Source organism: Salmo trutta, chromosome 3, assembly GCF_901001165.1.
Source record: "Salmo trutta chromosome 3, fSalTru1.1, whole genome shotgun sequence".
Classification (NCBI taxonomy): Eukaryota; Metazoa; Chordata; class Actinopteri; order Salmoniformes; family Salmonidae; genus Salmo; species Salmo trutta.
Genome location: NC_042959.1, coordinates 64,305,176 through 64,317,323, shown reverse-complemented (window position 1 = coordinate 64,317,323; position 12,148 = coordinate 64,305,176). Strand labels below are relative to the sequence as shown.

The window sequence follows — 12,148 nt, the reverse complement described above, 5'->3', positions numbered from 1 at the left end:
TGCATAGCACCACACGGACGACCTTAATGGTCTTTAACGTCATCAAAAGCCAAAAATACAAAAGTTGTTTATTTATGATTCTAAATACATTTCATCACGGTCTGGTGAAAACCTCAACTCCATTTCTGCCAATGTTTGTTACATGTATTAAAAGCAGTAACTGCACTGTGTACTCTGAACATTTCATGACTCTAGGACCAAAAATGTATTCAAAATGCTTCTGAAGTTTGGTAATTATATATTCGTTAATAGTAAAATATAGCTTTTTTTTCCTTTCCTAAAGAATGTATTGTTTGAAAATTGACAAATGTATGAGGTTTTCAGTAGAAGGAAATAGACTTGTGCTACAATATGTAGGCCTGGCTCCTTGGTATAGAGTAACTCTCTGCCCCACAACTCACAGCATAGGAGAGTCTCTGCATCCAGTAGATACATACATGACAAGTGCTGGTCCAAGCATGGCCCAGTGTGTCGGAGGCAGCTGGAGGAGGTCTGTGGAGGTCTAGCCGACGGTGACGTTGAAGCCACACTGGAACTTGTTCTTCTTTTGGTTAAGGAAGGCTCCCAGGGCCAAGGAGAGAGGTAGGGGCAGCAGCTTCTTCTCCAGGACTGCCCCCACCACCCAGTTACTGTCTACCGAACCTGGAGACAGGGATGGAGGGGAGGGACTGATCAGGAAATAATTCAGACCTGGGACAGCAGGTGGATGAACTCTGGCCAATCAATGACATGAAATGGATCAATTCACCCAAGAGGTCTGACTGAATAGCTGTGCTGTAGAGGGAAAGACAGTGGCTTACCTTTAAAAAGCAGGTTGGCTTTAGGGAGGTCCAGCTGGTACCCAAACGATACTGCGGTCTCCTGTGTCCGCATGCTGCCCTCAAACTCCACCCCCAGCTGCAGCTGAGTTGGTAGAAGGACAACAAGATGGTCTCGCAAACAGACTTAGCACTGTGGTGCTACATAGCCTCAAGTATTTCCGTGGGCTAACACCTCCATGTCAGAAAAGGAGTGGTCCATTAGCATGGTCAAACTTTCCACTAAGCACTCAACTCATAGGAGAGGGATGGTACTGTGCCTATAGTCGTGGTCTAGAGATGGTAGGCTACCAGTGGATTCCCAACTATTTTGCACAGTGATCCACACTAAAGCTTGGGGAGTTTTGTGGTCTAGACTGGGGGCAAGGTGATAGGATAGCTTAGTTTGGGTACCTGGTCATTGGCTCTGTGGTAGTATGTTGCATGAGCACCAGCACCTCCTAGAGTCAATGTGGCAACATAATTATTGCCTGGAGGAAAAACAAGAAGAATATTCATCTCAGTGACCTGACCAGTAAAAAACTCCTGGCTCTAACAGAAGGTGAGGTGATGCGGGTCAGAGTGGGTCTCACCTGTGTATCTGCCCATTAGGGAGGTGACTGCTCCCTCCTCCCCAGGCCTCCGGTGGTAGACCAGCTCTCCTCCCAACGCCAGGGCTGGACTGATGGACTGGAGGTAGTGAGCCACGATAATACCTGAGGACAGCAACATCTTCATCACGGTCATCATAGATGTTACAGTAGAGCACAAGAATAAAGGACTCATGTCTGAATAATAACCAGCCTGTTCACTCCATTTACAGAGCCCATCATAACGTGTGGTCAAAAGGCTGGGTAACAAGAACATTATTGCTGTAAGTGATGAGTCGTTTTGCAGCATCATGGACCACCAGTGAAGTCTTTGATGAGAAAACAATCCTACCAGAGCCGAGGAGGACGTCTGGGTTGCCCAGGGTAACAGCAGAGGTGAAGTCGTCACCGCGGTACTCCAGGTCACACTGCCAGTTCACAAACTTGTGCTGCTGAGTCTTGATATAACAAACGCATTATTGGAAATGCACAGATTAATAAACAGTAAGTTGAATATACACTACCATTCAAAAGTTTGGGGTCACTTAGAAATGTCCTTGTTTTTGAAAGAAAAACATTGTTGTCCATGAAATTAACATCAAATTGATCAGAAATACAGTGTAGACAAATGACTAGTGTAGCTGGAAATGGCTGATATTTAATGGAATATCTACGTATGCGTACAGAGGCCCATTATCAGCAACCATCACTCCTGTGTTCCAATGGCACGTTGTGTTAGCTAATCCAAATTTATCATTTTAAAAGGCTAATTGATCATTACAAAACCCTTTCCAATTATGTTAGCACAGCTGAAAACTTGTCCTGATTAAAGAAGCAATAAAACTGGCCTTTAGACTAGTTGAATATCTGGAGCATCAGCATTTGTGGCTTCGATTACAGGCTCAAAATGGCTAGAAATAAAGCACTTTCTTCTGAAACTCGTCCATCTACTCTTGTTCTGAGAAATGAAGGCTATTCCATGCGAGAAATGGCCAAGAAACTGAAGATCTCGTACAACGCTGTGTACTACTCCCTTCACAGAACAGCACAAACTGGCTCTAACCAGAATAGAAAGAGTGGGAGGCCCCGGTGCATAACTGAGCAAGAGGACAAGTACATTAGTGTCTAGTTTGAGACTGGTTTTGCGGGTACTATTTAATGAAGCTGCCAGTTGAGGACTTGAGAGGCATCTGTTTCTCAAACTAGACACTAATGTACTTGTCCTCTTGCTCAGTTGTGCACCGGGGCCTCCCACTTTCTATTCTGGTTAGACAGTTTGCACTGTTCTGTGAAGGGAGTAGTACACAGCATTGTACGAGATCTTCAGTTTCTTGGCAATTTCTCGCATGGAATAGCCTTCATTTCTCAGAACAAGAATAGACTGACGAGTTTTAGAAGAAACTTCTTCGTTTCTAGCCATTTTGAGCCTGTAATCGAACCCACAAATGCTGATGCTCCAGATATTCAACTAGTCTAAAGAAGGACAGTTTTATTGCTTCTTTAATTAGGACAAGTTTTCAGCTGTGCTAACATAACTGCAAAAGGGTTTTCTAATGATCAATTAGCCTTTTAAAATGATAAACTTGGATTAGCTAACACAACGTGCCATTGGAACACAGGAGTGATGGTTGCTGATAATGGGCCTCTGTACGCATACGTAGATATTCCATTAAAAAAATATATATATCAGCCGGTTCCAGCTACAATAGTCATTTACAACGTCTTTCTGATCAATTTGATGTTATTTTAAGGGAAACCTTTTGCTTTCCTTTCAAAAACAAGGACATTTCTAAGTGACCCCAAACTTTTGAACGGTAGTGTACATAAACTTCCTGATCCTGGTGTGGCGTTCTTCACAGTGACGTACCTGGATGGCTATTTTGGAGCGCACAGCGCTGGTGAGTTGGTGGATAACCTGGGCGTTCAGACTACCGGTGCTGTCCATGTCTCCCACCATGACTGGGAAGGACTTGGGGGGGGAGGGGTCAACACATGAAACAAAATTATTAGAGTATAATAATATTATGGTAAAGTGGCTGAGAGACGATTTCCAGACCAGACAAGTGACAGTTTACCTCAGCAGGTCCCGTCTGTTGAGTGCCCACGTAGGTGGCACCAAACCGGTAGCCAGATTCAGCCAAGGTGCTGAGAGTGACTGTGTGACTGACCTGTAGAACAGATACAGCAGATATCCAATAAAGTTGCAAACAATATAGTATTCTGATCCATATGAAATTGGACAATCACCGCCTTGAGGGTTAGATAGTTCATTTTCATTTTATAATAGCTGCAACAGAATGCATACTAACGCTGGCTTTAATTTACTGGCTGCATCTAGAATATATATTCCTCTAGCTCCACAACTGACCTGGAAGTGATTACTCAGGCCCTTGTTGACTACCAGTCGCACTCCTTCCATCTGGATGGGGACCACCTCTGAAACGGCGTTATAACCACAGAGATACAGTGGGGGAAAAAAAGTGTTTGATCCCCTGCTGATTTTGTACGTTTGCCCACTGACAAAGAAAGGATCAGTCTAATTTTAATGGAAGGTTTATTGAACAGTGAGAGACAGAATAACAAAAATATCCAGAAAAACACATCTCAGAAGTTTTATAAATTGATTTGCATTTTAATGAGGGAAATAAGTATTTGACCCCCTCTCAATCAGAAAGATTTCTGGCTCCCAGGTGTCTTTTATACAGGTAACGAGCTGCGATTAGGAGCACACTCTTAAAGGGAGTGCTCCTAACCTCAGCTTTTTTATTTTTTTATTTTAATTTTAACATGCAAAACATACATAACAGCCAGAGGGATTCGAAAGAAATGAGAAAAAGAAAAACTATTCCACATTATATCAAATAAAAAAATTGACATTTTGTTTTGTATACGTTTTAAAGACTAAATATTTTTTTTTATCTGATTTGGAAAACTAAGAAAAGGGGCTTTTTCTTCATAAATTTGGATTTGTGTATGAAATATTTTCCTAATAAGAGATTTATGACATACTCACGTTCAATTGTGTAATCAGTGTAGTAAAATATGTCAAACTTAGAAATTTCAATGGTTGTATGCAATTTGAGGCCAAGATGTATTTTTACAGCAGTCCAGAACACTTCACTATAAAAACAATTACAGAATAAGTGTTCAATAGATTCAGTTTCTAGCTCACAAAAACTGCATTCACTGGTAACATCAAGTATATATTTAGAAATTAAGCTATTACACGGATAGAATCTATGAATTATCTTAAAGGAGATCTCCTTTACTTTATTGGTCACCATAAATGTGTGTGGAGTGAGCCAAGCACGGCGCCAGTTTACATCAAACGATGAAGCCCAACAGAATATCGCAGAGGGAATAGACTTCCTGTAGAAAATATCCCTTAATAAACGATGGTTGAATTTCGTATCTAGTAGACCAATGCCATTCACCTGAATATCGCTTACAATCGGAGATATTCCAAAATATGCATTATTCTGAAGTAAAGTTTTTATCCCACTAGGTATAGCTTTAATAACAGTGTCATATTCCTTGCTTGAAACCTCAAAGTTGTATCTTTCCATAAATTCTCTCCGTGTAAATAGATTCCCACTAATATTAACTAATTGGCTGACAAGGACAATGTTTTTCGAGAACCATTTATGGTTAAATAACATCTTGTTTCTATATAATATCGACCCATTGTTCCATATAAAACATTTGAGGTGAAAAGTTGTTTATACAACAAAGCCCAGCACATTAAAGCCTGCTTGTGAAAATCTGCCAGTTTCACAGGAAGTTTACCCACAATATATGGACATTGTAGTAAAAAATTAAGCCCTCCGAGCTTCTGAAAAACAAAATGAGGTATAATATTCCAGAAACGATCTTTTAATCCAGTTGACCTTTGATATCTGATTGAAAAGAGTGAAATCTAAGACATTTAGACCGCCATCACAAACCCTGTTGGTGATAACATCTCTTTTTATCTTATGTGGCTTGTTTTTCCATATGAAGTTGTACAAAAGCCTATCTAAGGTACAGCAAGTGGATTTGGGAACATCAATAGATGAAAAACGATAGGATGCACAAGATAGCCCCTCAGCTTTGGATAAAAGCACCCTTCCTTGAAGACTTAAATCCCTCCTTAACCATGAGGATAATTTTGTGTGACATTCAGTTACAGGGTTCAAATTAAGATCATTCATAGCCTTAAGATTTTTGGTGATCTTTACACCAAGGTAGGTTACAGTATCTTTTTCAGAGATGTTACAATCTGCTGGATTAACAGCTCCTTTCAAAACAAACATCTCACATTTGGAAAGATTTAATGCCAAACCTGAGATTGGAGAACTGCTTCACGATATCCAATGCTAATCTAGCTTGAGACACATTTTTTGAAAAAAGTGAGATGTCATCCGCCAGTTGGGATATCTTGATCTCTCTGGCCTGGAATGTAATGCCTTCAAATTGACTTTTATGAACTAATGAGCATAACATTTGAGATACTAACAAAAATAAAAAAAGGTGAAATTGGACAACCTTGTCATATTCCTTTGTAAATGTTAAACCTCGAGGATGTTTCATGACAGAGTTTGATACAGCTATTGCCACCATTATACAGAGTTCTAATAGCATCAACAACCAAAAACGACCAAATTTCAAACGCTTAAGACAATCAAAGATAAAATTGTGACTTACTGTATCAAATGCTTTCTGAAAATCCAAAAATAGGATAACAGGGAAGTCATCTAATAGATCACAATCCTCAACCAAGTCTAACACCAGCCTCAGATTATTAGATATATGGCGCCCTTTCATAAACCCTGATTGACATTCATCAATCAGATCAATTAAGCAAGACTTTAACCTTTTTGCAAAGATTAAGGCTATAATTTTGTAGTCGTTATTTAGGAGTATGATTGGACACCAATTATCAATACTTAGGACATCCTTGTGTGGTTTAGGTATAAGAGTAATAACCCCTTGCTTCAGAGAGGCAGGTAGTTCTCCCTTCTTTATAGCCCCCTTAAAGGTTTCAAGTAAAAAAGGTGCCATTTCTTCAAAGAAGGTTTTGTAAAATTCAGAGGTTAATCCATCACAACCTGGAGATTTGTTATTTTTTAACTGAGCAACCCCGTACTGGATGTCCATAATGGATAAATCTTGGCAACAAGACTGATTGAGTTCTTCACTAAGCGAATTAACATTCTCTATAGAATCAAGGAGATCCTTAGAGTCACTCAAATTGTTATCTAAGGAGTAAAGATTCTCATAAAACTTAGTGGTAAAGTCTTATAACAACTCTCTATCCTCAGTGGTATCCCCATTAATCTTAACTTTCTGAAGTGTGTTGAGTTCCCCTCTCCTCTTTTCCAAATTAAAAAAGTATCTACTGTTCTTTTCCCCTTTTTCAAGCCATTGTTTTCTAGATCTTATGAAAGCTCCTCTAGCCTTTTCCTCATACAATGTATCTAGTTGATTCTGTAAATCATTCAATTTAGCTTTCTCATTAAGATCAAGATGCTCAATCTCTGTGATATCGGCAATTGTTTTAGAGACTTCAGCTACCTCACATCTCCTCCTTAAAGCAAGCAGTTTTCCATAAGTAATACAGGCTGAGCAGATTTGAAATTTCAGCAGTTCCCAATATTTCCCATATTCTGCATTAGATGTAGCTAAACTCCAGTAAACAGAAATTAGATTCTTAAATCACATTTTTTAAATCATCATGCAATAACAATGAGTTATTTAATTTCCACTAACCACCAGAGTAATTCTAACCATCATTACTGCACATTCTTGCAGTCAACCATATGACTTTATGATCCGTCAGGACTGCAGGCAGTATTTTTACCTCTACAGTGTTGGGCTCAAGACTAGAGGTTATCACCCACAAATCAATTCTTGATTGTAAGGAACGATCTCTATTACTCCATGTGTATTGTATTTCTCCAGGGTTTTTTACTCTCCATATGTCAATTAAGTCCAGGCTTTGGCAGAAATTCACCAACTTGTTCACACCAATGTTAGGCAATCTATCAGTCTCATTAGAATAAACCATATTAAAATCTCCACCAACTATAATCTGACTGGATGGATATTTTCTCAGAAGACTTAAGAATTTCTTCAATTTCCTCTAGAAGTAAGTTATTTGGAGGACTAGAACAGTATCCATATACATTACACAACACAAATAATCTGTCTATGTGGTTGATGACCACTACTAGCCAATGTCCATTGGAGTCCATTTGAGTAAACAAAAATTTCCCTTTGAAATTGTGTGCTAAAATTGCAACCCCAGCTGAACGATTAGTCCCGTGGGCCAAAAAAATGTCACTGCCCCACTGATTTCTCCAATAATTATAGTCCTCTTTGCATGAATGTGTTTCTTGAACGAATACAAGATCTGCGTTGCAGTCCTTACAAAACAAAACAAAAAAGCTTTTCTCTTTAACAGGTTTCGTATTCCCCTAGCATTGATTGACATAAACTTCAAGTCCATATCTATAGAATAGAAAGAAAAATCCTATGCAATCTCAACTTTACCCTCTCTATAAAAAGTTGCTTCATATATGTATTAACAGAAGTCTTAACTTGTAAAACAGTAACACCATGTTTCAAAACTAGAGCGTTCAGTTTGCAGTGGGGAAGGAGCTACCTTGTAAACCTACAGACAGAACAAATCACCCCGGTCGTAATTCTTTTCCGTTGGCGAAAAAGGCTCCGATTCCCCTGTAGTATCCACCCTTTTCTTGATTTCGGGCCTGTTGTACAAGAGGCTACAATTTTGCCTTTGCTGCCTTGTCTGCTGTAGTCAAGTCCTCACCGAATCTAAGTTCTCTCTCTTTCAGAAAGGCGCTTTCCTTTTGCTTTCTTCCAAACATTTCTCGCTGTGCAAAAAGCAAACTGGATGATGATCGAGCGGCTGACGATGGATGGCATCTTGTTTCTTCCCAATACGATGAGCGACATCCACAGCCATATATCCATCGGGGAAGTCCGGTGCCACACGGTTACAGATGTCTCTTACTAAGCGCTTCACATTCTCATCTTGGTCCTCGGGGACACCGTAAAGCCATAGCCCCCACCTTCTCCGGTATCGCTCTGCTTCCGATAAGCGCTCTTGCATGTCTGCGATGGTCTTCTCCTGAGCAGTGCATTTCTCAGACGTAGCAGTGTTTGCAAGTTTAAGCTCTTCGATACTCTTGTATGCATGATTCAGAGAGGTCTCGAGGTCAACAATTTTTTATGTGTTTTCGCGTATCATTTTCTCCAGACCATCGGCTCTTTCGTTTATCTTTGCAGAGACAGCATCGATTATGTTGACCTGTAGTTCGCGCAAAGGCAATTCTTTCTGTGTCTTTTTGGGTGCAGGACTATTGACTGCATTTTCAGAATCAACCGAATGTCCAGAATCCTCCATTTCTTCTCCCGAGGAGTCAGGTGGCGGTTTTTCTCCAACGTATGAGTGCTCAGCAAGCAACTGCCTTCTCCTCCCTTTGCTCTTTCGCACATTTTTTCCTTCCATTTCTCAAAGTTCCAGATCAAATTATCGGTCAACTAAGCGTTGTTCTCTATTGTGTTTACTATAAGCCAAGTTCTGTTACATTTAAGTAATTTTGAGAGGGATAAAAGTTAAGGTTACTCGGAGCAAGCTGAAATCTCGTCTGCACTCGCCGCCATCTTTTCCCGGCCTCCTCCTAACCGTAGCTTGTTACCTGTAAAAAAGACACCTGTCCACAGAAGCAATCAATCAATCAGATTCCAAACTCTCCACCATGGCCAAGACCAAAGAGCTCTCCAAGGATGTCAGGGACAAGATTGTAGACCTACACAAGGCTGGAATGGGCTACAAGACCATCGCCAAGCAGCTTGGTGAGAAGGTGACAACATTTGGTGCGATTATTCGCAAATGGAAGAAACACAAAAGAACTGTCAATATCCCTCGGCCTGGGGCTCCATGCAAGATCTCACCTCGTGGAGTTGCAATGATCATGAGAAAGGTGAGGAATCAGCCCAGAACTACACGGGAGGATCTTGTCAATGATCTCAAGGCAGCTGGGACCATAGTCACCAAGAAAACAATTGGTAACACACTACGCCGTGAAGGACTGAAATCCTGCAGCGCCCGCAAGGTCCCCCTGCTCAAGAATACATATACATGCCGGTCTGAAGTTTGCCAATGAACATCTGAATGACTCAGAGGACAACTGGTGAAAGTGTTGTGGTCAGATGAGACCAAAATGGAGCTCTTTGACATCAACTCAACTCGCCGTGTTTGGAGGAGGAGGAATGCTGCCTATGACCCCAAGAACACCATCTCCACTGTCAAACATGGAGGTGGAAACATTATGCTTTGGGGGTGTTTTTCTGCTAAGGGGACAGGACAACTTCACTGCATCAAAGGGACGATGGACGGGGCCATGTACCGTCAAATCTTGGGTGAGAACCTCCTTCCCTCAGCCAGGGCATTGAAAATGGGTCGTGGATGGGTATTCCAGCATGACAATGACCCAAAACACACGGCCAAGGCAACAAAGGAGTGGCTCAAGAAGAAGCACATTAAGGTCCTGGAGTGGCCTAGCCAGTCTCCAGACCTTAATCCCATAGAAAATCTGTGGAGGGAGCTGAAGGTTCAAGTTGCCAAACGTCAGCCTCGAAACCTTAATGACTTGGAGAAGATCTGCAAAGAGGAGTGGGACAAAATCCCTCCTGAGATGTGTGCAAACCTGGTGGCCAAATACAAGAAACGTCTGACCTCTGTGATTGCCAACAAGGGTTTTGCCTTGTTTTGCAGAGGGGTCAAATACTTATTTCCCTCATTAAAATGCAAATAATTTTCTAACATTTTTGACATGCGTTTTTCTGGATTTTTTTGTTGTTATTCTGTCTCTCACTGTTCAAATAAACCTACTATTAAAATTATAGACTGATCATTTCTTTGTAAGTGGGCAAACGTACAAAATCAGCAGGGGGATCAAATACTTCCCCCCCACTGTAGTTAGAGGACAACTTTATATCGGTCCCATTATGGCGTCTGAGAGCAAGGTCGTCGCCATTGAGGCCAACTCCATTTGGAAGTAGTGAATTTTCATCTTCTACTAACTGAGTTGGTAAACAAACTGAAAGGGTGCAATTTGCCACATGGAGTGAGTTATTTGAACAGGTATAAAATAAATGTTGGTGATTTACTGCCACCTGCAGTTAATGAATGTTTGCTCACACGCATAATTCATTGGCTGATCCCTCCTGATGACCTGGAAGGAATTATGTGATCCTTCCTTTACCAATAGCAAGTCCAACCGAGTTGATTTCAAAATGGTTTAAGCCCTCAATGGTGCTGCCCTTGCTAAAACTGGCTTTTGTGCACTAGAGTAGTCCAAGTCTATGGTCAGAACAGAAACTGTTCAATGCAAACAATGTTTTATTTGAACACAATCTAAAATATGGGGCCAACACTTTTTTAATTCTGAGGAAAAACACACCTCTCAAATAAATGATAGAGCATCAAATCTGCCATGTCATTGCCCAGCCTATTCGAACAGGAAGGATGCACCTGTACAACTCTGATGACATACCGCATTACATGACTGTATGATCCTTACCTTTGCACTTGCGATGACACTCCTCATAGGTACCAGGGTTGGGGAGGGGGCTCCCCGTCTCACCTGCTGGCTGTCCGGGGACAGAGGGGGGAGGGACGGAGGGCATGGAGAACCCTGGGGGGACTGACACCAACCCAGGTGCCCCCTGGACAACGCCACTGCCTGGGGCAGGGGAGCTGGCAGCCAACACACTGCCCATGCTGAAGCAGAATGAGAGAGACAAAGAGAGAGATGGGATGAGATACTTGATGTTATGTAAATAGTTAGTAGCTAGTTATCCAACTCTATGCATTAACTGGGACAAAGACTAGCACAGCTAGGTCAAGGCCAAAGGGTAACGTAACGTTAGCTGGATAGCATATGCCCACCCATACCAACCACAATCACCTTTCGTTTTGGCCTTAAGTAACCATCTGTCTTATGCAACCATACCAAACGTAAGATACTGTATCATACTTAATGGAGTGTATTGGTTTTATGTACAGACAAATAGGAAATGCTCTGAGATCTGGTCGACTTGACTGACAGTCACTGACTGAGCTAACGTTCGCTTGCTAATGTTGCTAGCGATAACAATTGCAGCACTGCACATGCCTCAGACAAAACTGTAACACCATCAGCTTTCTATAATGAAGACATACGATTTTACAGTCGTCCGTTTCATGCAACTATCCTTCAAATGTGATAGTGAGCTACTCACGTTGACTTTTCGTGCGTGTTCGGCGGTAATTCTAGCCACACACCGGCAAAGTTCCACAACCTTCCGGTGCGCATTTAGGCCCGCCCATCGTCCCCTATAACCCCATGGATTGGGTAGTGTACCTACAAAATCAACTACCATTGGCCAGCATATCCAACTACTAGGAATCCCCTAAATATTGCGTGATGTGCTGGGTTGATCACCTAGTCAGAACTCAGAAATGACTGAGCTGCTATCTAGTTAAACACTAAGTCGTTGAACCAGAGGCATGGGTTGAATGCAACAAGTGTTTAACTACAGCCATTTAGCAAGTACAACATTTACGAGTTGCCTACTTCTGACTAACACCTGAATACGACATTAATAGGCGTATTTTGCGTCTACCAATCGGTTTCGTCATTCAATCCCACGAGGCAAGACATTCCAAGGGTAATCTTTATATGCACACAGTGCTCGTCTTCCTGTGATTAT

At 41.4% G+C, this 12,148-nt stretch overlaps 1 protein-coding gene across 2 annotated transcripts; it reads right to left on the bottom strand.

The window, feature by feature from the left end:
• Window positions 1–56: 56 nt before the first annotated feature.
• LOC115183322 (mitochondrial import receptor subunit TOM40 homolog) lies at window positions 57–11,741 on the bottom strand. 2 transcript variants are annotated; one of them, XM_029744655.1, is made up of 10 exons: window positions 11,678–11,741; window positions 10,978–11,177; window positions 3,756–3,823; window positions 3,463–3,555; window positions 3,255–3,356; window positions 1,740–1,845; window positions 1,391–1,513; window positions 1,212–1,288; window positions 801–903; window positions 503–642 (listed from the first exon to the last, which is right to left on the bottom strand). In XM_029744655.1, the coding sequence occupies exons 2-10, from the start codon at window positions 11,174–11,176 to the stop codon at window positions 503–505; spliced, it is 1,011 nt and encodes a 336-aa protein (XP_029600515.1). In that variant the 5' UTR covers window position 11,177; window positions 11,678–11,741. The 2 variants fall into 2 exon arrangements, with proteins under 2 accessions (XP_029600522.1, XP_029600515.1); XM_029744662.1 differs by lacking the exon at window positions 11,678–11,741 and having other exon boundaries at window positions 57–642; window positions 10,978–11,176.
• Window positions 11,742–12,148: the final 407 nt, after the last annotated feature.